The following is a 26,947-nucleotide window of genomic DNA, read 5'->3' as shown; positions in this document are numbered from 1 at the left end:
CTTGGGAAGTTAACTTTTATAAGCTGTATTATCTTCATTTGTAAAAAGAAATAATGCGTAAATTGTATAATGTAAGGATTATAAATAAAATATGTGTACCTGGCATAGTATCTAACACAATGTAGACACTTAACAAATGCTAGCAATTGTTGCCTCTTTTCATCCTTCAAGATTCATCTCAAATGCCACTTTCTTGGATGAGGCCTTTCCTAACCTTACCAAGGAGAATTAGTTAATCTCTCTTTTCTCACAGCACTTTATATTTACCTTTGTCATATTCTTCAAAACATATAAACATACTCCCTTCCCCTCTGGGCTGAGAGCCCTTTGAAGCCAAACATTTTAAAATTCATCTCATCTCAGGTGTTCAGCATAGTGCCTTGACACTTGGTAATTGCTTCCCTAAGTTTGTTGATATACTTTTGAAAAGTATAAAATCAGTATTTGGGGAGGGAGTATAGCATAGTGATTAAGATTAGGGACTTTAGTGTTAGATAATCTTGGGAACAAATTTAGACTGCCATTTGCAAGTTGCGTGTCATTGGGCAATTTTTTCAACCCCTCCTGGCCTCACTTTCCTCTTCCATAAAATGAAAAAGCACCACTAACCTGCTAGAGTTTTCACAAGGAATGTATAAGGTATTACCTTTAAAGCACCTAGCCCAATTCTTGGCACATAATCAGTGGTCAGTGTAGAGTGTATAGTAAATTTGCAAATTAAAGTGAAAAATATTTTGCAACCTGGGTGGCATACTGTAATTCAGAAATTTGCAAGGACAGCTCTATCCTCACACCAAAACAATTGCTTATTCAGTGAGTCACAGACTTTTTTTTGCCTTTTTTCTCTTTTGTTAATTACTAAATGGGCCTTATTTACAAATCTAAAATATATTTTTAAAGATAATGAAGAAAAAACTCTATGAATTAAAGTTAAAAAACATTTCAGCATTCTGTGGTGAAATTTGTCAAACTGATAAAAATAGGTCTTTATCAAGATGATTTTCTAGCAGGGCTGTCTGCTTTTCTGAATCTCTCAGGAGAAATAATAAGCTATTGTTAAGTTTTTACAACAGAGCACATGAAAGAAAAATATTACATGAGGAACATGAATAAAGTGTTTTGTATGATCTGATATTTTTCTCCTCATGTCTTTAAGGATCCTACATATCAAAAATGTGTAAGACTGTATTATCTAGGGAAATTTTAGGTCAATTATGTATTATCTATTTAAGAAGAAAACCCTAACTGCCCTTAGAATTTGTATTTCCATAGTATGGAAGATTTTTATCCAAATAAAAATCATGGCCCTGACTCTGGAATTGGAAGTGATAACGGAGAGAAACGATTGTCTACAACGGAAGTGAGTCTTCTCTATTGCTGAACTGTTTTATTTTAAAATTTTATTAGAGCTTTGAAATAGACACTTGCACACACTTGATTTCTTTTGCTTAAAAATATGATCATCATGCATTTTATGACTTCAAATGAAAAAAAGACATGCACGTTTTAAAAAGCAGAACAGTAAACCTCATTAATTTTTGGTTTGAAAACTGGAGATTTAAATCAGATGTTCTATACTTAAGATGTGATATTAAAGCAACTTAATTCTTATCATTTGTTTAAAACGCCTCATTTTTACTTTTTGCTTATTCTGTTCAGCCATCAGATGACGACACAATCAGCCTTCATTCTCAAGTCTCAGAATCAAATAGAGAGCAGACATCAAGAAATGACAGTCACTCAGTAGGAAGTAAACTTGATTCTCAGAAAGGTAATTCATATGGTGTCTGCTATTTTTATATCATGTACATAGCTCTTATTAAAAATGAATATTTTATTTAAAATGGCCTTTAAAAAATTATAGTATCTTTGACCAACTCTTTTATTGGGAAAATGTACTTTTTTCTAAGCACTGCAGTGTCAGAGAATACTGTTTACTATTCATATTTTCTAATAAATATTAATCTATACTTAGACCAGGAGGTGTATGATTTTACTGACCCCAACACAGATGATGTAGCAGTTCCTGAACAGGGAGATGCACCTATTGGATCATTTGTCACTTTCCTTAAGGTAAAGAAAACTTTGAACAAGTATTAATAACATGTTCTCTTTAATCTCACAAAAGTGAACAATACATTTTAAAATGATAACTTTCTTTTATATAAGGGAAAAGAAAAAGGCCCTGAAAAATCTCAGAAAAATGAAGAATTGGGAGATGAAAAAACGTAAGCACACACTAATTCTCAAATTGAAATGTTACTTACTAATACTTGAAATATTCTTTAGATATTTCTACTTGAACGAATATTTTTTTTTGTTCATTTACCTGTTAAGTTCAGATAGTTAATTTGTGAATATTTCATCTGTCTGCATTCCTCAATTAAACTGAGAATTATACTGAACATATAAGTTGAGTGTAGTATATACTCTGTTTTCCCCTATAAGTGTAATTATAATATCACCCATTATTATTACTGAAGAATACTGTACCTTCCCATACATTGCCTCATTTGAGCTATCTAACAACTCTTTAAAACAGATGGTATTGGCATAATTTAACCAATAAGGATACTGAGGCTTGGAGTTTCAAATGTCTGGAACTCAGGTGTTCTGACTCTTGGTCTAATACACTTTCTGTTTCATCAGACTGGTTATGGTAATTTTAAGGGTATTTACTTCTCTATTTTATTAAAATAATTGTACTTTGGATCTTTTCTGTATCATTTATCTTATGAAATGATGGAATATGACCTACCACATTTTTCAGTCACTCCTTCAAGTTACTTCATAGCTGCAGGAAGGAAGGAGCATTTGTTGAATACCTACCATATACCAGGATCTGTGCTATGTGCTTTGCCATGTTTCTTAATCTTCACTAAATCCTGTGGGGTCGATATTGTCCACATTTTTACAGATGAGGAAGGTGAAGCTCGGAGACTGAAGTTTCTTGTCTAGAACTACTTAGCTAGTGTCCACTAGAACCTCGGGTGTGAACCTAGCTCTCTCTCTCTGATCCCCAAGTTTTTCTCTTTTCTCTGCATTGTGCTTCCCCCAAATGACCTCATTGGTAACTTTTTAACAGTCATTAATTAATCATCTCTGGTACCCCATAGGGAGATACAGTGCTTTGTCTTGTACTCTATATTTCATTCATCTCTTACTTTCTCACCTTATCTCATGAGGACAGTTGCCTATACTTGAGTCTCCAGTGGCATGCAAGATATGGTAAAGATACAGAGTCTTAGGCTTGGTACCATTTTTTAAATGAAATACCTTTGGGGTAAAATTACTAGACTTTGGAGGACAATTTTAAAATTTCTTTGTTCTGTTTGAATGATAAAACTATATATTTTAATGAGTGTTTTTTGGCAAATTGCCAGTCTGTCAATCTATTTTGCATTTCTACTACTTAAACATCTTACATAGAGATTTTGAAAATCAAAATGAATAAACTGATAAGAGTAGAGTGGCTTGATAAAATGAGAGATTTTCATAACATTTTCTATCTCTAAAGATAGGCCAAATAGAGCTCTGTGGTCCTTATTACACTCAAGATGGAGAATATGCATTGTTAAATTACTATGGCCATTACACATTTCAGAAATTACAAAATGGTGGTGCAGTTTACCTTTTAGCCATTAATTATATTAATATAACCAGTATGCCACGTTGCCTATTGAGAGGATAGATATGTTTTTATATTCCTTAAATATTCTTTATTTCTTATTTTAACATTTTAAATACAAGGACGTTATAGGGCTTTAGCTTTCACATGCTATTAAAAATAAAAAATGGTTTCTACATGTGGAAGCTGGCATAAAATATCATCTGCCTTACTTTTTGGATAACCATGTTTGTGTCACCTTTCAGACTTGGGAAAGAGCAATTACTTGCCGAGGAAGAAGATGATGGTTTGAAAGAAGTAACGGATTTGAGGAAAATAGCTGCTCAGTTATTGCAGCAAGAGCAGAAGAACAGGTATCTTTTTCAATAATGAGATTTAAGTGGGCAACTTTTATAATCATTAAATCTGAGTATTTAAAGATTATCAAATAAACAGTAAATAATAGGACCATCTTAAGATCTATTTCAAGGGACTAACTACTAAAAGACAATAGGAAATTCTTAGGAGAGAAATAGAAAGTTACATATACAATTAACAGAATACTTTATACTCATCTAGTCATTATATTTAATTATTGCTTTGATATCTCTTTTTTATTCCTGGTGCTAAATAATAATAATTGTTGATATTCACCTTAGCTCACAGTAGCATTAAATATGTTATGAGTATTTTTTTCCAAGTACGGGTCACAAGTATATAGTGTGCTTTTTATCAGATTTTGAGTTACTTGGGATATGTGTAAACTCCTTAAAATTGAACTGAATTATATAATCGTTGATTAAATCAGTGTGACGATTTGAGAGTCACAGGTTCACTTTAGTCTGTTTCTTGGTCAAGGAGCATTTCTCCCTCTGGCTGGGCTTTCTCCAAATGCGTGTTATTGGCAATGAGGAGGACATTGTGTTAATGAGTGTAAAATCAGTGCAGGTCCATTTTTAATACAGAAAAAGTTCTATGTGCTGCTGAGGGTCAGCTTTATTGCCATCTTCATGTACTGAGAGTACTGAATTTATAGTTTTGAAATAATAAAGCAGATCTGAGATTTTTTTGTTTTGAGAAAATTAAAAGAATAATTTTGGTGCCCTTAACATGGATAACTACTAAGCATTTTACTTATTCAAAGCAATAAATGTTTATGGATCACATGACCATGTTTTGGGAAGCTTAAAAAAGTATACTGGCATTTCAAAGATGCTTTGAAAAATAATTACTATTAAAACTTATTCAATGACAGATGTGTGGTTTTAGGGGCCACTATTTTTAAAAAATAATCACTCAGTATCTTTTTTTTGCACTGCTACTGCATTTATAGAATTGAAAACCATACTAGAAAATATCACTCATCTTTATCCCTTCTATATCTATATCTAATGTATCCTCACTCTCAATTGACATTTTTCTTCTGCCATAACTTTCTGTCACCCTTTTCTGTGAATCTTATCTTCTAATCTTTTCCTATGATTCATTTTTAACTGGGCTTTTTAAAAATTGGCTACTTATGAGGTTGTGTGTGTTTTCCCCCTTCAGTATAATTAAAGTATTGATCTCCCCATTGGTTTAAGAGGTTTGATGAAGCAAGCCACCACCTGCTCTGTGTACCTTAAAAAATAGTTGAGTTTCTACCTCCTCTACCTGGCAGGTGAAAAAATTGCATTTATCATTATGGACAGAGAATACTGATTTTATAAGAACCCACAACAATATCCATTTCTCTCATTGTGTTAAGAATAGCATTTGAGTGCATAATTTTAGATTTTAACATTGCCACATATAACATTTCTATATTTTCAATTTTCTCCTATTGTTGTATTAGTTTTTCATCTATCCCTCTGACAAATTATTCTTTCTAGCCTAGATACAACATCAAATGATGTTTCATAGGTCTTGTTTTTGTGATAGTTTTGTAATCAGAACAAAACAGTGCCTAGCACTGTACATAGTAGGTACTCAGTAATACTGTTACTGGTTAAATAATTGCTTGAAAATGAGATCAACAAATTTAAAGCTAATAGGAACCATTAATTTAGTTAATTTGTTCTCTCTACATAATTTCTGTTATTTTTTGAGATTTATACAAAATTAATTCCTCTCTCTCTGAACTGTTTCTCTACTTCATCCTCCTTTTCAGATGTTAGTGCATACAAATATAAGAGCTTTTTGGATTAAATATTAATATGCAGTGACATTAATGTTATAACTATGTCTAATTTTTGAAGGCATTAAAATTTTATAATATCTGTTCATAAAGTAAGGAGTACATTTTACTTTTAAAATTTGTAATCTGTAGACAATTTAAATTAGATCCCAGAATTTTTTTATGCTGAATCTAGTGTTTTCTCCATTAAATGATCTCATCCTTCCTTCTAAAATATGTTGCTATTGCTTATATGTCTTAGATGTAGATAATTAAAATTTTTTGTTTACTGTTACAATACTAAAATTTGAGTGAGTCCAAAAAGTCAAAAGTAATCTTGTATAAGAATATATGCCTTAGAGGATGTGAGTTTGTATACCTTCTCTGGTTGTAGTTTTTCCCTTTCACACTGTATTGTTTTAGATTCCAACTTTATTAATGAAGAATCTGAAATGCTATTTAAAATTGCAAGTCAACCAGGAGTTGTAAAATTTCTTTTTAAGTTTTAACATAATCATTGTAATGTTTTTGTTTGTTTATTGTTAGTCTTGATTTAAAATAGTTTATCTGGGGTAAGATTATCTTTGTATATCAGGAAGTACCACTTAAGACTCCTACTTTGACTGTATGCTTACTATTTAACTGCTCTTTAGCTAGCTACTAGTCAAAGGTAAATGCAGTGTTAACTCTCAGCTAAAAGAAGCCATGCGTGTACTCCAAAATTAGAGGCAATTTAAAAATTGCTTATGTTGAGTTTAGTGATGATTTTCTTAGAGCAGCTTTGCCACTTGTTTAGTTTGCACTGTTTTTTAAAATATCTGTGATTCTTAAAGAAGGTTTATACTAGTACTCGGTGGATGAAACTGTCCTAGGAAAGTAACAAGAAGATATCACACAGAATTAATAATCAAAAAGGGTGGGGAAAAGGATCACCAAATAAACCATCAAGTAGATAACTCATAAGTGTTCAAAGTCTGAAGCCTAGTTATTTAGAAGACTGCCCCTTCTTTGTCTGAGATGCATAGATTAAACTACTTTGTATTGACAGTTTATTGTTAAATTTTTAAAAGCTAATCTTTATCCCCTTTGTCAAACTATTGGATTATTTCTACTGGTATTTGAGTGTATTGAAGTCCCCCTGAATCAATGACTTTGTCTATATTAAAATAGCTGTTCCACAAATCATAATTTTATCTCCACAAATCATAATTTTATCTTCACTATAATTTGGGAAGCTAAATAAAAAACTATTGTCTTAAAAAAATCATTATTTTAAAATAATGTTGCTCTGTAAATTACTTAGCCAATTCTTCAAATTTCCACCAACTCTACTTATGTATGTTAACATTAGAGAAGTGGCTACTGCTCTTCTTATACTGATTTTCTTATTACATGGCTGATTAAGTAGATGTTTAACTGGCTTCTTAAAATTTGTTTGATTATCATCCTAAAGAAAGGATTATAATACATGCAAGCAATGAATAGCTTCAGTTGACTGGTTCCCATTGCATGTTCATTCCTTCTAACTTATTCTATAGTATTTTCTATTACGTCTTTACTTTTAATAATTATTTTATTAGCTTTTAGGTGTGTCCTGAGAATTTTTACTTACTGTACAAACATGTGCTTCTGAGTGCTATGTGATATAGCTAAATTTAAAAAAGTAATTATGAAAAGCTATATTGAAGTATAATAATTAAGGATCATGGAAAGCAAAATCAGATTTTGAGCAGTTTATTATTTTGGTTTAGAATTATAGAAATTATGTACATTACCTTTTCATGTGATTTTTTTTTTTCTGATCACGTGAACTCTAATTTGAGGAGCATCATGTTAATCTCTAGCTTGTTATAACTAATCAGGTAGTTCTCTCAACCCTTAAAATCTATCCATTCTTTCTTTTCTGCTTGCTTTACTAATGACTTCCCTATCCTCTCCCAAAACATCTTACTTCTTCCATCTTTTGGTTTGGTTGATGTACGTGAAATGTGAATACAGACGGAGACCTTTATGTTATAGAGCATCATTCAGTGAAAAACTCTTCCAGAGGACCAGAGCAGCAGGACGTGCATCAAGGTATCTAGAGTTTGTGGACGCCTTAAGTATTAAGGGGCCAGGTTGATGCAGCTGAATTATATAGAATTATATAGTCTTTTACTTAAAACTCAGTACTGGTACCTGGATTGGGGAAGTGTCTTAATCTAGAAGAGGTATTTAGATAAAACAGACACTTATTTTAACTTTGAGTATCACAGAGTAAAATATTAAATATCAATTATACACAAAATTTTTCATAGGAGAATTTTCAAGTACATAAAATATATTTTATAGGTAAGTAGATCTCAACTTTTTTTCTTTCTGCTCCAATATGACTTATACACATAAATAATCACAACACTAGTGAGTATGGTATGGGGAGAATTCAGAATTTACTGCAGTGAAGGGCACTGTAGTTTGACCTCCCCTTCCCAGGGAATAATTCTGACATTGCCCCCCCGGATATTTCACACTGCTATATCTCCTTTTTAAATTAAGATTTTTTTCTCTTTCAGTTTTATTGAGATACAGTTGACATACAGCATTGTATAAATTTAAGGTGTTTGGTATAATGATTTGACTTACATACATCATGAAGTGATTATCACAAGCAGTTTAGTGAACATCCATCATCTCATATAGATACAGAACTAAAGAAATAGAAAAAAATTTTTTCCTTGTGAAGAGAACTCTTAGGATTTACTTCCTTTTTTAAAAATCACTCTTTAATGATGTAATTTTTCCTCATAGTCTTAGATAATTTATTATCTAAATTCTTCTGCATTTGGGGATTCAGTACAATTTTAGTGCCTGCCCACACAAAGGTGTCAGTAATCTCGAAACTGTTTGGTGCAAAGCTACACTGCTTTGCTTGTGATAGTTGACCTTTGCCCCTCACTGGGACTTCTTCCTGGTGAGGCTCTACTAGATCTAAGCTAGTGAGGAAACTGGGGTAATGGAAATTGGTTTCTTCATGTTAACCATCTTTCTGGAATTACCCACTTATATTTATTTCATTATGTGTTTTAATAGTTAATATGTAGCTTTAATTTGGAATTTCTTTTCTCCTGTGTATTCTTTTGATAGTTGACATCTGATGATATTATTTTGAATAAAAGGCAGATATTCTACTCCTTATAAAACTAAACTTAAAATTGAAAATTAAGATAACATTTATATCTATAGTAAATGGGTAAATATTAAGAACTCTTAAATATGTTACTTATATTAAAGAAAGATAGTTAATAATTCATTACTTTTGACTTTGAGATTAACACTTAGACTTACATAAAATTATGGACAAATAGTTCTCTCATACAGTGGTTTATCATTCTTTATTTTTCTTTTTTTTTTTGGTTTTCTTCGAATACTGTTTCATTTGGTTATTAAAAGTTTAATAAACTTGTGGAGTTTTTTTTAAAGAATTGAACTTTAGCACTGGCTTTGCATTTTGAATTAAGTTTTATTGACATTAGGCAAAATGATATTACATCAGCATGATCCTGTCATTTGCTGTCCTGGGAAAACTAAATCAGTTGTGATGGTACCTAAACAATCTGCATCTCTTTATCTTCTGTCTCAGCCAAAAGTTAGATATGCACAGGGAAATAGCATGGCTTGAAGATATCCAAGCCTTGAGAAAGGGTTTATAAGAGAAGATGCATGGAAGAGTTGGTGAACTTCATTTCTTCATAATAGCCAGTGCGCTTATGAGCATCTGATCTAAATAACATTTAAATATTGTTTTCTAGCAAAGATCTTCATGGACCAGATGCAGTTATTTATGGACATCTTTTATATCATGTATATACACTATTCTCTTTAATATACTATGGAATTAATGTGTTGATTTACTTCTAGGATTCTTAATCATTCAACTTCCGTCACAAGAAACAAGCCAAAACAAACTGTGGAATGTGAAAAGAGGTATAAAAATATCTTAGTACTTATAGTTAATATTTTATAATGAAAGTTGATCCTTTAACAATAATGTTCCTATATGTGGGCTTTAATTGAATAATTGATATCAATTTAATATAACTAGATAATTTAGAGAAGAAATGTGCTTTTTTTTTTTAAAGAAATGTGTTATACAGCACAGGTTTAATTGACTTTTGATTTAAACAAATCCAAAAATGCGGATTTGATCTTTTTGTACTCATACCTGCATTTTGTCTTGATGACAGATTCATTTATCCATTTAGCAAACATATATCGTATTACTGTTACTGTCAAGAATAATGTGTTTCTTCATCACTGATTGTGTTTATTCTCTATGTATTGTTCACTTTTTTCTTTTTTTTAATTAATTTTTATTGGAGTATGGTTGCTTTACACTGTTGTTTTAGCCTCCAAGGCACAACAAAATGAATCAGCCATACACATACAGATATCCCCTCCCTTTTGGACTTCCCTTCCATTTAGGTTACCTCAGTGCATTAGGTAGAGTTCCCTGTGCTATACAGTATGTTCCCATCAGTTGTCTATTTTATACATAGTATCAATAATGTATATTTGTCAATCCCAGTCTCCCAATTCCTCCCACCCCACCCCTTTCCCCCTGGGTATCCATACATTTGTTCTCTACGTCTGTGTCTCTATTTCTGCTTTGCAAATAAGATCATCTATACCATATTTCTAGACTCCACATATATGCGTTGCTATACTGTCTTTGCTTTTCTCTTTCTAGCTTCACTCTGTATGACACTCTCTAGGTCCATCCATGTCTCTACAAATGACCCAGTTTTATTCCTTTTTATGGCTGAGTAATATTCCATTGTGTATATGTACGACATCTTTATTTGTTCATCTGTCGATGGGCATTTAAGTTGCATCCATGACGTGGCTATTGTAAATAGTGTTTCAATGAACATTGGGGTGCATGCGTCTTTTTGAATTATGGTTTTCTCTGGGTATGCCCAGGAGTGGGATTGCTGGATCATATGGTAGTTCTATTTTTAGTCTTTTAAAGAACATCCATACTGTTCACCATAGTGGCTGGCTGTAACAATTCACATTCCCACCAACAGTGCAAGAGGATTCCCTTTTCTCCACACCCTCTCCAGCATTTACTGTAGATTTTTTGATCATGGCCATTCTGACTGGTATGAGGTGATACCTCATTGTAGTTTTGATTTGCATTTCTCTAATGATTAGTGATGTTGAGCATCCTTTCATGTGTTGGTTGGCAATCTGTATATCTTCCTTGGAGAAATGTCTATTTAGGTCTTCTGTCCATTTTGGGATTGGGTTGTTTGTTTTTTTGATATTGAGCTGCATGAGCTGCTTGTATATTTTGGAGATTAATCCCTTGTCAGTTGCTTCATTTGCTAATATTTTCTCCCATTCTGAGGGTTGTCTTTTCATCTTGTTTATGGTTTCCTTTGCTATGCAAAAGATTTTAAGTTTCATTAGGTCCCATTTGTTTATTTTTGTTCTTATTTCCATTTGTCTAGGAGGTGGGTCAAAAAGGATCTTGCTGTGCTGTGATTTATGTCATAGAGTGTTCTGCCTAGGTTTTCCTCTAAGAGTTTTTTAGTGTCTGGCCTTACATTTAGGACTTTAATCCATTTTGAATTTATTTTTGTGTATGGTGTTAGAGAGTGTTCTAACTTCATTCTTTTACATGTACCTGTCCAGTTTTCCCAGCACCACTTATTGAAGAGGGTGTCTTTTCTCCATTGTATATTCTTGCCTCCTTTATCAAAAATAAGGTGACCTTATGTGCATGGGTTTATCTGTGGGCTTTCTATCCTGTTCCATTGATCTGTATTTCCATTTTTGTGCCAGTACCATACTATCTTAATTACTGTAGCTTTGTAGGATAGTCTGAAGTCTAGGAGCCTGATTCCTGCAGCTCCGTTTTTCTTTCTCGATATTACTTTGGCTGTTCGGGGTCTTTTGTGGCTCCAATACAAATTGTAAAATTTTTTGTTCCAGTCCTGTGAAAAATGCCATTGGTAATTTGATACGGATTGCATTGAATCTGTAGACTGATTTGGGCAGTATAGTCATTTTCACAATGTTGATTCTTCCAATCCAAGAACATGGTATATCTCTCCACCTGTTTGTGTCGTCTTTGATTTCTTTCAGTCTTATAGTTTTCTGCATACACATCTTTTGTCTCCTTATGTAGGTTTATTCCTAGGTATTTTATTCTTTTTGTTGCAGTGGTAAATGGGATTGTTTCCTTAATTTCTCTTTCTGTCCTTTGTTGTTAGTGTATAGGAATGCAAGAGATTTCTGTTTATTAATTTTGTATCCTGCAACTTTACCAAATTCATTGATTAACTCTAGTTTTCTTGTGGCATCTTTAGGATTTTCTATGTATGGTATTATGTCATCTGCAGTGACAGTTTTACTTCTTCTTTTCCAACTTGGATTCCTTTTATTTCTTTTTCTCTGATTGCCGTGGCTAGGACTTCCAAAACTATGTTGAATAATAGTGGGAAGAGTCGACATCCTTGCCTTGTTCCTGATCTTAGAGGAAATGCTTTCAGTTTTTCACCATTGAGAATAATGTTTGCTGTGGGTTTGTCATATATGGCCTTTATTATGTTGAGGTAGGTTCCCTCTATGCCCACTTTCTGGAGAGTTTTTATCTTAAATGGGTGTTGAATTTTGTCGAAAGCTTTTTCTGCATCTATTGAGATGGTCATATGGTTTTATTCTTTAATTTTTTAATATGGTGTATCATATTGATTGATTTTCATATATTGAAGAATCCTTCCATCCCTGGAATAAATCCCACTTGATCATGGTGTATGATCCTTTTAATGTGTTGTTGGATTCTGTTTGCAAGTGTTTTGTGGAGGATTTTTGCGCCTGTGTTCATCAGTGATATTGGCCTGTAGTTTTCTTTTTTGTGTGATATATTTGTCTGGTTTTGGTATCAGGGTGATGGTAGCCTTGTAGAATGAGTTTGGGAGTGTTCCACCCTCTGCAGTTTTTTGGAAGAGTTTGAGAAGGATAGGTGTTCACTGTTCTCTAGATGTTTGATAGAATTCACCTGTGAAACCATGGTCCTGGACTTTTGTTTGTTGGAAGATTTTTAACCACAGTTTCAATTTCATTACTTGTGATTGGTCTGTTCATATTTTCTATTTCTTCTTGGTTCAGTCTTGGAAAGTTGTACTTTTCTAAGAATTTTTCCATTTCCTTCAGGTTGTCCATTTTGTTGGCATATAGTTGCTTGTAGTACTCTCTTACGATCATTTGTATTTCTGTGGTGTCAGTTGTAACTTCTCCGTTTTCATTTCCACTTTTACTGATTTGAGTCCTCTCCCTTTTTTTCTTAATGAATCTGGCTAAAGATTTATCAATTTTGTTTAAAGAAGAACCAGCTCAAAGAACCAGCTTTTAGTTTTATTGATCTTTGCTATTATTTTCTTCATTTGTGTTTCATTTTTTTCTCCTCTGATATTTATGATTTCTCTCCTTCTACTAACTTTGGATTTTGTTTGTTCTTTCTATAGTTGCTTTTGGTGTAAGGTTACGTTGTTTATTTGAGATTTTTCTCGTTTCTTGAGGTAGGATTGTATTGCTCTAAACTACCCTCTTAGAACTGCTTTTGTTGTATCCCATTGGTTTTGGGTCATTTTTATTTCCTTTCAATCGGGTTTTATTAAATTCTTCTATATGAATATGTAGTCTAATCCACTTATATGAATTCCAGAGAACTAGAAGACATCAAAAGTTTCTATTTATTCTTTTTGGTGGTTTGAAAATTTGCATCAGACTCAACTCCTGAGTCATTCCTCTGGAAGTAAAAAAGTCCAAGGCTAGGGCGTAGGTGCAGAAGAACACACAGAGAGAATTAACATTTGTTGAATGCTTGTTAATATGTATACCGTTTTTAGTGCTTTAGATGTATGATGTAATTTAATCCTCATAATAACTCTATGAAAAAAATAACTCTATGAGTTATTGTTACTATTGTCATCCCATTTTATAGGTGAGAAACTGAGGCTCAGAAATTACCTTAGCTTGTTCAAGGTCACACAGCTGGTAAATGGTACAGTGAGGATTTAAAACCAGGTTGTCTGGCTCCAGAACCCCAAGTCTTAATATATGGCAACAAGAGCACTTTGCTTGCTCCAGATGCATACATTTCACTGATATGTTTTCCTAACTACCTCACAGTCTAAACTGAACTTACTTTTCCCAAATCTGTTTATTCTCTTGTATAGTTTGCCTGAGTGAATGTGCCACTATTTATATAGTCAACTTTGGAATAATTGGAAATTCCTTTCTCTTATGCACCCTTCCCAATCCATTCAGTCACAGAAAACTATAGCGTCTTAACATTATTTGCGTCTGTCCCAATCTCTCCATTCCTATTACGGTTGTGTTGGTTCAGCCCCCGTCTTTTCCACCTGGATCACTGCAACAGGCCCCAGACATATCTCCTTTCTTGAATTTGGCCTACCTTTAAATCTGTTTTCTGTACTGGTGGTATAAGAGTGATGGTTCTAAAACAAAAGCCTGACTATGTGACTCCCATTTATTATCTTCTAATAGTTCTTTCTAACTTTTAGGATAAAGCTTAAAACATTTGGCTTAACCCACAAGATTGAAGTGAATTTCTGCCTAGCTTGAGAGCCTCATCCAATGTACTGTTCCACTGGCACCTTTTCTGGCTAGGAATAGTAGTACTCCTTTCTTTATTACAAAATAGTTTCACATCTCTGTGTTCTATATCCTGGTATCTCTGCTGGGATTACCCTTTCTTCTTCCATTTTTCACTTAGGCTTTTAGAATTCAGTTCAGGCATAAGATAACTTTTCATACCCAAGTCTAGAAACATTCATCTCTGTCAAATTTCATTTAACTGGATTTAACCCACTCTCTCCCTTTTTGAATACTGATTCTTTATCTTACATATTTTGTTGTCCTTGAACTTTCTGTTATTACCTTCTTTCTCAGTTCCTTTCATTTCTGTCTTAAGCTTTCTCACCAGGTTTATAACATTCTCTTGAGAAAGCCCCAGCTACCCAAACTTCAAAACTGTGATATTCAATCCTGGCCTTTTTTTTTTTTTTTTTTTTACAGAATTATTACTTCCACTTTTCTCATTTTCAGAACAATCACCAATTTCTTCTTTAAAAAAATGAAAAATCTTTTAGTTTTTTCCTGATTATAAGAATAATGTAGCTTTATTGTTAAAAACAATAGGAAAATTTTATCACAAAGAAAAAATAAATATCATCTTTTATCCTACTCCCCAGAGATGAGAAGTCTTAATATTTTGGTATTTTTCCCCTTTAAACCAATTTTCTATATATGTGCATGAACATTTGCATGTACATGTGTGTATGTATGTACATACACGTACACACTGCAGAGTTGTATTACCTGTTACCTACTCAGCACCTCCACTTGGATGTATAATAGGCATATGAAACTTAACTTTCCAAAATAACTCTTAATCTTTCTCTTTGTACCTCTAAACTTGCTCTTCCTGCCTTTTTCCCCATTTCAGAAAATGTCAACTCCATCTTTCTAGTTGCTCAGCTCAAAAACCTCAGATTCATCCTTAACTTGTAATTTTCTTTCACACCCCATAACTAATCCTTTAGCAAATCTTGTTGACTCTGCCTTCAAAATATGCCGAGAATCTAATCATGTCTTACCACCTCCATGCCTACCACCCTAGCCCTAGCAATCTCTTACTTCAGTTATAACAGCCTGGTAACAGGTCTCCTTTCTGCCCTTGCTTTCCTTTAGTCTGTTTTCAAAAAAATATATCAGATTGGTATTTTAAAAATGTAAATCAGATCATGTCATTCTTCAGAATTCTCTAATGACCTCCCATTTCATTCAGAGTAAAAACTAGAGTCCTTTAAGGACTTGTGAACCTCTACATCATTTGGCTCCCTACTGTATTCCTCTTCCTACGCTCTTCCTGCTGTTTAGCTCTTCTCTAGTTATACTGGCCTCCTTGCTGACTCCCAGTACTCCAAGCATTTCCCACCCCTTCAAAGCTTTTGCCTCTGCCTGGAATGATTTCCTCGCAGATAATCATATGGCTTATTCCCCTGTCTTCACATTTCTGCTCAGATTTCACTTCATCAGCAAGGGATTACCTGAACAACTTATATAAAAGAGCATGTCTCCTCCACTCCTTTGTCCCTTTTCCCAGATCCTGCTTTATTTTTCTCCACAGAACTTAATTCCGTCTGACATTGTAAATATATACTTTTTTACCATCTGACATTCTCAATATATACTTCTTTATTTGTTAATTTCTTGTCTTTACCACCCCAGCACCACCTGGGCGCACTACAATGTTGGTTTTATCAGTTATTAAGAGAAGACTATTTGAAATCTCCAACACTAATTGTGGATTTGTCTTTCTCTTTAAAGTTCTTTCATTTTTCCTTCATATATTCTGAAGCTGTTATTAGATGCATAAATGTTTAGGATTGTAATGTCCTTTTGGTGAATTTACACCTTTGTCATTATAAAATGACTTTTTAAATATTCTTGGTTATATTCTTTGCTCTGAAGTGTACTTTTTTGATATTATATAGTCACCTCAGCTTTCTTTTTTTTTTTTGTGGTACGCGGGCCTCTCACTGTTGTGGCCTCTCCCCTTGCGGAGCACAGGCTCCGGACGCGCAGGCTCAGCAGCCATGGCTCACGGGCTCAGCCGCTCCACGGCATGTGGGATCTTCCCGGACCGGGGCACGAACCTGCGTCCCCTGCATCGGCAGGCGGACTCTCAACCACTGCGCCACCAGGGAAGCCCCTCAGCTTTCTTTTGATTAGTGTCAACATGATATATCTTTCTTCTTCCTTTTATTTTTAACCTATTTGTGTCTTTATGGAGAAAGTGGGTTTCTTGTTAGCATATGGTAGTATCTTCCTTTTCTATCAAATCTGACAATCTGACTTTTAATTGTGGTGTTAAGATTGTTAATATTTAATTGAAACTATTGGTATTCATGGATTTAAATCTACTGTATTATTGTGTGTTTAATTTTTATCTTATCCATTCTTTGTAGCCATCTTTCCTCTTTTTCTCCTGTCTTTAGAATTACATTTTAAAATTCCTATTTATCTCCTTTGTGGGCTTATTTAGCTACAACTTGTTGTTATGTTAGTGATTGTTTTAGGGTTTAAAGTATAATATTTAGCTTATCACAGTCTACCTTCAAGTGCTATTATGTCATTTTATATGTCCTATAAGAACCTTACAAGAGTATACTTCTGTTTCTTCCCTCCTGGCCTTTGTGGTATTGTTGCCATACATTTTACTTCTGTGTTACATATTACATTGTTATTATTCTGGCTCTAAATAGTCAATTGTTTCTTTAAAGAGATTTAAATAATCCGAATAATGTCTTTTATCTTTACCCCTTTAGTTACCATCTCCAGTGCCCTTTGTTCCTTTGTATAGCTCTGTATTTCCATGTATATCATTTTCCTTCTACCTGAGAGAGATATTTTAACATTACTTTTACTGCTGGTCTGATGTTGAATCCTTTCAGTTTCTGTAATGTTTAAAAAAGTCTTTGGGGTTCCCTGGTGATCCAGTGGTTAGGACTTGGCGCTTTCACTGCTGTGGCCCTGGGTTCAATCCCTGGTCAGAGAACTCAGATCCCACAAGCTGTGCAGCACAGCCAAAATTAAAAAGTCTTTATTTCACCTTCATATTTGAAAGATATCTTTGCTAGTATAAAATTCTAGGTTGATACTTTTGTTTTCTTTTGGTACCTTAAAGAGGTTTTTCTACTGTCTTCTGGATTGCGTTGTTTCCTGTGAGAACTCTGTTGTCAGTATTCGTTTCACTGGACCTATTGTGTCTTTTTTCTCTGGCTGCTTTTTACATTTTCTCTTTATCATTTGCTTTTAATTTGATTATGATGTATATTGTTGTAGTTTTCCTCATATTTCTTTTGCTTGGAGTTCATTGAGCTTCTCAAGTTTGTGGGTTTATTGTTTTCATGAAATTTGAAAATTTGTGGTCTTTATTTATCTTTAAATATCTTTCTGTCACCTGAGTTATTTTATTCTGGAACCCCAGTTATATGTATATTAGGCCACTTGAAGTTTCATACAGATCATCTAAAGAAATTATTATTATTTTTTTAGTTTTTGGTAATTATTTTAATATAATAAATATCCTGTGTTTTGACTATGTCTTAAGATATACATATTAAGGCATCTTTAATTTTTTAGTGTCTCAGCAGATGAAGTTAATTCACCATTATCACCCCTCACATGGCAGGTAAGAAGAAATTAAATTACTGTTATATCTAATATTTTGTTCTCATTTATTTAGTTAAAAGAAATTATTTTATTACAGCCCTTAGAAAGTCAAAAGGATCAAATAGATGAACAACAGTGGCCAGAATCTCAGCCTATAATCTGGCAGAGTGAAGAAAGGAGGCGGAGCAAACAGATTAGAAAAGAATATTTCAAGGTACTTTATTAAGTTTTAAAATTTACTCTGTAATTATTAGTTTTGACTTTATCCATTTTGTTTCACATTAATATGACAGAATATAACTCTCTAGTTAGGTATAGTAGATGTGTTATTTTATCTTGATTTCCTACATGTATGTGGTATACATATATGAGCCAGTTATTTCCATAAAATTTCAGTAATTCAAAATAATTAAGAGTAGATCAGTGTGAATTGTGATTTGCCAGATACTTTACAAGAAACATGAATGTTTGCTACACTGCTAGTTGTAGCAATATGTAATAGTATTTTAAAAGAATTGCCCAAAAAAGGTCTTCCATTGGATCTGTTTCAGTAAAGAGTTGACACATTTTTACAATTAGCATTTAACTGTTTCTATGTAAATAAATGCTATTTACATGATTCTAAAAATGCCTGAAAGCATTTTCCCCCATTTTCTTTTCTTATTACCTTAATATATTTCTTAGGATGGCATTTTATCTTAGATAAATTAAAAGCTCAGACCATCTGAATTATCTCAAATTTCTAGTTAGAAGGGTTTTAATGAAATTTCATTGTGTACACCTTTGTAAATATTGTAATATTGTCTAATTTGTGATTAAGGTCTGCTGTATTTATAGTGGCCAGTCATTAGAACTGGAGTAATCTTCAATACTAGTTAGAATTTGTTATTGGAATTTCTGACTCAGTGCAACCAAGCTCCTGCTCTATGCATAGCAAATTTTATTGTTTTTGTGGACCTTTTCTGTTTCCCAAAACCTAATTTTTATCTAATAATAAATACATAAATACATAGTTCTAGGTTAAATTATAGGTAATTTGAAGTTTATATCACTAATAAATAGGATTATATTTCATGCTTTTCTCAGTTTGGTAAAAGTGTGTCTCTATGCACATTGATCAGTTTCCTTATTACGGGAGTGTAACATACATTTGGAAGTAGTATCATATGACCAAAGCAAAAATGTTATATGTCTTAGTCTGTGATAAGTTTACTCCTTCAACAAATAATTACTGAATCCTTTTAATGAGCCTTATGTTACCTGGTCAATATGAGAGATAATGAAGAAATAAAAGACATAGGGAAAAAAGGAAAGACATTCTTAGCAGAATCCTGGTCAGTACCCTTTACAAATCTTCAGTTATATTTGCATTCTGGCATTTATTAATTTGTAAGTCCCCTCTTTTAGTTTATGGCACTTGAACAAACTCACTAAAGAAAATTTGTTAACAGATAAAACTTGATGAATAACTGATGATGTGGTAGAAATTTTAGTATTTCTAACTAATAAAAGAGATTTGATATTTATTTGATCTATTAGTATAGTAAAAGCATACAAATTCTGACTGTTTTTCAAAATACTTGCATGGCACTTAGTAAGAAGTAAGTGCATTTATTGTCATTCCTATTTTATAGTTGGGGAAATTAAGGCACAAAGAGGCTAAGTAAAATGCTCCAAGCCACTTAGCTAATAAGCAGCTGAGTCAAGACTTGAACCGAGAACCTATGCTATGCTGCCTGTTGATCTGCTGTGGATAGCCTAATATCAAATGAACACACTTTCAGATAAATACAGTTTTATTGTCTTTTAAATATTTTATTGTAACTCAAGTAAACTTCTCAGTAAAGTCTTAATAGAAGCCTCAGTGAACCTTTAAAAAATAGTTATTTGATTTAATAGTATCATTTGTTGATAAATATTTTATTTTTTATGGCTTAAGTATACCTTCCATAATATTGCTATTTTTTAAGTTGCTAAGAGATCAAAGGAGATAATATCTGAAGAGTCCATAATCATCATTCAACAAATGTTAATTTCTACTATAGTTAATAAAGTAGGTGCAAAGATAAGCTTCAGTAACTGGGAAATATTTTAAGGAGACATGTAGTTCTCCTCAATAGTCAGAAGATGTCAGTGTTAGGACACTGTAAAAAAATAAAGTCAACAGTTTTTTCCAAAGGTGTTAAAAAAAAATTATAAAACTGAGATACTACTCTCTAAGTGAAGTCAAAATGGTTATTCAGATTTGCCAGTATTTTCATGATTAAAATATTATCTATGAAGTGTCTTTCTTTCAAAAAGAAATTTCTCTTAATCACTTATCTCAAGAATAAAAAGGCTTATTCATAAGATAATAGTATTGAACTTAATTTGGATTTATAGTTGAAGTATACTACTCTAGAGATATATATCAGATTATCACTAAGCTCACTCAGTGATGGCTCCTTTAGCTTTGCTTTGTTATGAAACATACAGACCTTTTGTGCAACTTTATCCTAACATATATAAATGACTGAACCACAGGATTTCTTTGTTTGTGTCCCATGGTAAATTATTCATGATGCTGTTATTTAGAAGATTTATTGAAAGTAAGTGTGTGTGTGTGTGTGTGTGTGTGTGAAATCTAGCTCTCCAGTTTCATAGTTGCTAGGACTGATTTTGGGAGGTATGTTTTTCAGGTAAGCCCCTGAAACTAAATTTTAAAAAGTTTCAACATAATTGGCCAGAGTATGTGAGTAAGAAGATAATTTAGGTCAGATTATATAAGTAAATCATTGTAGGAGAGTTATATTAACTCTTTTAGACTCCCAGCCGCTCTTGTGTAGATTACTATTCTAGTAAATAAAATTTAATGTCATTGTTGCTGAAGTAAAATCACTGCATTTCTCAGAGTGAAAGTATTCCAGAAAATACATTACTTTATTAAAAATTGTAAGGCCAGCAGGTCCGGGGAAGGGCCCAGGGAGCCAGACGGAACCCCTGCCAAAGTGGCTGATGCAACCGACACCTGACATTGCCACACCACTCGGCCCCGGTCTTCCCGCTCCCCGAGGGGCGGAACCAACGGCTCTGAGGCTGAGGCAACCGACACCTGACATTGCCACAACACCCGAGAGATTACCAAAAAAGGGCTGCTTCACACAGCAAGCACCTGCCCTGCGTCCGCCCCTATAAATTTTGTTCGTGCCCACACCTGGGCGCGACTTCTCTGGCCCCTTTCTCTCGGACCAGTGAACCTCGCCCGGGAGCGTTCCCAAATAAAGCTTGTTTAAGCTCTCCTCTGTTTTTGGTGCCGTTCCTTACAAAAATCTTTTACAGAAATTTATTAATATCATTTGAATAAGATATACAACAAAGTATGAAAATCTAACCTTTTTTCGACAATGTTCAATGTAAATTAGTAGCTTTAATTTCTTGTAAGAATGACAACACAAATTTCTAAATGCATTTGATGATTCATTTCTAAATAAAGTTAAAAAAAATCAGAATAACTATACCAAATTAGTTTTAAGGCTTATTTGATTTATTTAAATGCCATATATATTTGTCATCAAATGTATCTCACTACTTTTGTGATAAAACATTATAATGACTCTTAAAATACATATCTGATTTCATAAATATAGTACAATATTTTAACTTAATGGCTAACCCCAAGGAAAATATTTTTGTATATTTTCTCTGACCATGGTTAATTTTATACCGGAATAGGGAAGCCAACTGGTCTTCTGAAATAACCTGATTTGTTCTGAGTCAGAGTTTGTGCACAAGTACTGTCCCTTCTGTGAAATTAATATAAGCTTCAGAGATGAACTGATCTTTGTGTTTCTGAACAGGCCTTTATTGTAGTATTTGAATTTAGATATAATAAAACTTCAGTTATTCCAACTAATGTTAACTGACAGCTGAGTTGAATTAGTAAGAAGTTGGACTTATAGAATATTTAAAAATCTATGTATATATTCTGATTTGGATTTTAGGACCTTTAAATATGTGCAGTAATGCAAAACTAAGTATCTTCCTAAGTTTTCATGTATAATGGATATTTTAAATTAGAATAGCAGTTGAGTAATAATAATACAAGCCTCATTAAGTTCTCGACTGTATCATCCTCTGTTTCTTTCCTTTATCAATTATCCGTTCACTCTTCTATGTCCTTTCTCTTTACCTTCCATCTTATAAATGTGCTCAGACCTCTACCATTATCCCTGATTCCCCTTTCAGCTGTTGCCTTATCTCTTTGTTTTCTTCTAGGGCCAAACTTGCCATTTCTAGATCTGCAGTTTCCGATCACTCCTTAACCCACTGCAGTCTGTCTTTTACCTCCATTTCTCCATGGAAATAGCCCCTCACTAGAGCCTAACATGTACCTCCTAATGGCAAAATCTAGTGTAGCATTTGACAGTGATGACCACATCTTTCTTCTCAAAACTCCTTGCTTGGTTTCTGCCTCATTTTCCTTCCTTGATTCTTCTTTTTTCTTTTTGATGCTCCTGGCTAACTTTTCTTCTGATTTTTCTTCTGCTTGTTTTTAGGGGTCTCATCTTTTGTTACTCTCTCTGAAGCTTTTATGATTCCAGATGTCTCATATTCTCCTGGGTCTAAAGTTACATCTCGTAACTTTTTTTTCCTGTTCTCTGTACCTGTGTTTCTAATTGTCTGGATGCCATGTATTTCAAATCAATATGTCTCCCCCTCCTGCCGCACCACCATGGAACTTGCTCCTCCTCTCTGTTCTTTATTTTAGTTAGTAGTAGTATTACCCACCCAGTTCTCTAAGCTCTATACCTCAGTCCTCCTTGATTTTGCTTTCTTTCTTTCTTCTTACCTTATTGGTCATCAGGATGCTAATTATGCATCTTTCTCCAATTCATTACTTCTTCTCCATATCTACTGTCCTTGCTTTTGTTGGAACCCTCATTCTTTCTTGTCTGGGCAATTGTAATAACTTCTTAATGGTCCCCCTTTCTCTAGTTTCACAGTCCTTAGAGAAATCCCTGGCTTAAAATTCTTTATTGGCTCCCCATTATAAATTACATAAAATTTGGACTTTTAAAAAACTTCATGGCCATCCTTACCTACTTCTTTAAGTTTTATTACCTGCCACAATTCACTCGTTACTAGCTACTCTTTTTTACATAGGCTGAGCTTTTTTATTCCTTTGTGCTTTCCTTCTTCTGAGCATGCCCATTCTTTTATTCCTGAAAAATCCCTACTAATCATTTAAGATTTAGGGATGAGAGTATAGCATAGTGGTTAAGAGCTTTGACCTCAGAAATCAAACCACTTTGGTTCCAGTCCTTACTTAGATATCTACTAACTGAGTGACTTTGGCAAATTATCTAATCTTGCTGAGCTTATTATTTTTTTTTTTTATCTTCAGATGACTCTAATAGTATCTTCCTTCATAGGATTATTATAACTACTGAATTATTTAATAATATAAAGTGCTTAGAACAGCACTTGCCACAGAGTATACACTAATAAATATTAGCTTATTATTCACTAAAATGTCATTCTTTTGTTTTTTGTTTTTCTACCAGTCATCTTTTTTTTAAATAAATTTATTTATTTTATTTATTTATTTTTGGCTGTGTTGGGTATTCGTTGCTATGCACGGGCTTTCTCTAGTTGTGGCGAGTGGGGGCTACTCACTGAGGTGGCTTCTCATTGCAGAACATGAGCTATTGGTGCCTGGGCTTCAGTAGTTGTGGCACATGGGCTCAGTAGTTGTGGCTCGTGGGCTCTAGAGTGTAGGCTCAGTGGTTGTGGCACACGGGCTTAGTTGCTCCATGGCATGTGGGATCTTCCCGGACCAGGGCTCGAACCCGTGTCCCCTGCACTGGCAGGCGAATTCTTAACCACTGCACCACCAGGGAAGTCCCTACCAGTCATCTTTTTTCAGATGTTAATTCTCAATTAGGATATGAAAGGACTCAGCAAAGATCAGGGCTGCTGGGCAAAGAAGGTCATGGTCAGGAATGCAGACTGCGTCCTCCTTTTCAGTGGTACTTGCATAACTGCTCATGTTTGAGTTCCTTGTAAGAAAGGCAGTAGTTGAAAAGCACATAAGCATGGAAAGTCCAGTGAAATACTTGTAATACTCATAGTAACCTCTTTGAAGCTCTCCAGCAGTGCCTTTAGGGGTGAAATCCTGCATCAGTATCAAGCTTGGGCAGCTCCCCTGTTTTGACATCCATGAGTTTCTTCTCCTTCACTAGTATGCCTGATGCCATCTTGGGGTCCTGGTGTCCAACTGTCTAAATGTCACTTTTTTGTTGAAGTAGAACAAGAACAAGTGCCGTCAGTGACATTGTGCCTAAGGATGGCAAATAGGTTTATTCACACATGTCAACTCTATTCAGTGGCTATCTGGAACATTGGATTGAAAGTATATTGAGGCTATGTCTGGAATCAGCTGTAAAGAGCACCTTGGTAGATTAGTGATAGTTGTCATAAGTCATAGGAGAGACAGTGGAGGAATTTAGGTCTTGTATTTGTCATCCCTAATGCTGCTCATCCTCCAGTTTGTGGTTGAGCTATCAGGTAGGTTATCTATTTTTCCAAGAGTTATGGAAGATAATGCTGCATAAGTAAAGGGGGCTATTAACTAGAACCTTGAATGCCAGGCAGAGAAATTTGGACATAATCTGAAAGTTAGGTTTTTTCAACAGAAGAGTCATGAGTTGCACGTAGTATTTTGAAAAGGTCAATCTGCCACTGATTTGCAGGATAATTACTGGCGAGGAGGAATCAGAAGAACTTTAGTGGTTGTCATAACTGTATTTCCTTGATTCCTGCTCCTAAAAACAAGCACTGTTTTACATTCTAGAATTTGTGATATTAAGCATATTACCTCTGTGCCTTAGTATAAAATGGAGATAATACTGGGTTGGCCAAAAAGTGCCTTTGGTTTTTAATTAAAAAAAAAAGACACAGTTTTCATTTTCACCAAGAACTTTATTGAACAACATATTCACTCTTTTTGTTCCACTACTTTTTCCCATTTTTCAGGCAACTTCATAATTCCATCGTCCCAAAACTTTTTGTCTTTTTGAGCAAAGAACTGTTCCAGGTGCCTTTTACAGTTTTCCAGGGAATTGAAATTTTTTTCGTTAAGAGAATTTTGTAAAGACCTAAATAAATGGAAACCCAAAGGTGCAATGTCTGAATATGGCGGATGAATCAGAACTTCCCAGCCAAGCTGTAACAGTTTTCGCCTGGTCATCAAAGAAACATGGGGTCTTGCGTTATCCTGATGGAAGATTATGCGTTTTCTGTTGACTAATTCTGGTCGCTTTTCATTGAGTGCTGCTTTCAGTTGGTCTAAGTGGGAGCAGTACTTGTTGGAATTAATCGTTTGGTTTTGCGGAAGGAGCTCATAATAGAGGACTCCCTTCCAATCCCACCATATATACAACATCACCTTCTTTGGTTGAAGACCAGCCTTTGGCATGGTTGGTGGTGTTTCATTTTGCTTGCCCCACGATCTCTTCCATTCCACATTATTATACAGTATCCACTTTTTATCTCCTGTCACAATTTGTTTTAAAAACAAAACGTTTTCGTTACGTTTAAGTAGAGAATCGCATGCAGAAATACGGTCAAGAAGGTTTTTTTCACCTAACTTACGTGGAACCCAAACATCAAAGCGATTAACATAACCAAGTTGGTGCAAATGATTTTCAACACTTGATTTGGATATTTTGAGTATGTCAGCTATCTCCTGCGTGGTATAATGTTGAGTGTTCTCGGTTAATGTCTCAATTTGATCGCTATCAACTCCAATTGGCCTACCCGACTGTGGAGCATAGTCCAGCAAGAAATCTCCAGCACAAAACTTTGCAAACCACTTTTGACACGTTCGATCAGTCACAGCACCTTGTCCATACACTGCACAAACCTTTTTATGCATTTTGGTTGCGTTTTTACCTTTCTTGAAATAACAAAGCATAATATGCTGAAAATGTTGCTCTTTTGTTCCATCTTTTTTTTTTTTTTTTTTTTTTTTTGCGGTATACGGGCCTCTCACTGTTGTGGCCTCTCCCGTTGCGGAGCACAGGCTCCGGACGCACAGGCTCAGCGGCCATGGCTCATGGGCCCAGCCGCTCCATGGCATGTGGAATCTTCCCGGACCGGGGCACGAACCCGTGTCCCCTGCATTGGCAGGCGGACTCTCAACCACTGTGCCACCAGGGAAGCCCTGTTCCATCTTTAATATTAAAATGGCTATACAAAAATTTACCAATTTTGATAAGTCTTTTTTAAAATGCAAGCTGATATGACAGCTGTCACATACAATCTAACAAAATTGTTTTGAATGAAGTTAAAGACAACTAAGTGCTGCTAGAGCCATCTTACAGAAAAAACTGAATGAACCTTTTGGCCAACCCAATACTATTTACCTCAGGGTTAAGAATATTAAATGGGTTCATACATGTAACACACTTCAATCAGTGCGCGGTGTATAGTAAGCACTGGTATAAGTGTTATTATCACTGTTACTGTTATTGTATAGTCAATATATACACTTAATATAGTATTTTTTTAACCTAAAATCAGTAGGTTTCTTAAAAATGGATGACATTTTTGACTGGTGAGATTACAGGCTAGGCGTGAGATAGTGGGGCCTAGAATAGAATAATATTTGAGAGAATTCAGAAGAAGTAAGTCTGAGAGAGATTACAGAAAGAATTGACTTCTTGATGTTTTGTAAATAGTGGATTAAGAAAAAGGAGGATTTAAGACAGCACTCAGATAGCAAACCTGAATGAATGGGAAATGGATTGGTTTAGGAAGGAAATGTTACTTGACGTATGTACTTAGAACAATGCCTTGCACATAGGAAGTACTGTTTTGTGTTAGCTATTAGTAAGTAGTAGGACTGTTTAAACTGGTTATGTAATTAAACAGTTTATTTATCTTTACATATAATT

At 34.1% G+C, this 26,947-nt stretch overlaps 1 protein-coding gene and 1 pseudogene across 1 annotated transcript in view; one reads left to right on the top strand and one right to left on the bottom strand.

The window, feature by feature from the left end:
• The window catches only part of LRCH2 (leucine rich repeats and calponin homology domain containing 2), a 94,258-nt gene that overhangs the window by 48,394 nt on the left and 18,917 nt on the right, over nt 1-26,947 (top strand). The window contains exons 7-14 of the mRNA XM_027089546.1: nt 1,273-1,360; nt 1,660-1,771; nt 1,976-2,073; nt 2,170-2,228; nt 3,874-3,981; nt 9,660-9,725; nt 17,982-18,030; nt 18,109-18,225. Of these exons, the coding sequence (XP_026945347.1) occupies nt 1,273-1,360; nt 1,660-1,771; nt 1,976-2,073; nt 2,170-2,228; nt 3,874-3,981; nt 9,660-9,725; nt 17,982-18,030; nt 18,109-18,225 (697 nt within the window). The remainder of the gene's footprint in view (nt 1-1,272; nt 1,361-1,659; nt 1,772-1,975; nt 2,074-2,169; nt 2,229-3,873; nt 3,982-9,659; nt 9,726-17,981; nt 18,031-18,108; nt 18,226-26,947) is intronic.
• LOC113610991 (ATP synthase subunit f, mitochondrial pseudogene) lies at nt 24,014-24,247 on the bottom strand (annotated as a pseudogene).

The sequence above is a fragment of the Aethalodelphis obliquidens genome, unplaced genomic scaffold (genome assembly GCF_003676395.1).
Source record: "Aethalodelphis obliquidens isolate GAN/ISIS:26980383/991018 unplaced genomic scaffold, ASM367639v1 scaffold66, whole genome shotgun sequence".
NCBI lineage: Eukaryota > Metazoa > Chordata > Mammalia > Artiodactyla > Delphinidae > Aethalodelphis > Aethalodelphis obliquidens.
Note: the sequence above shows the minus strand (reverse complement) of the source record. Positions and strands in the feature narration are given on the sequence as shown.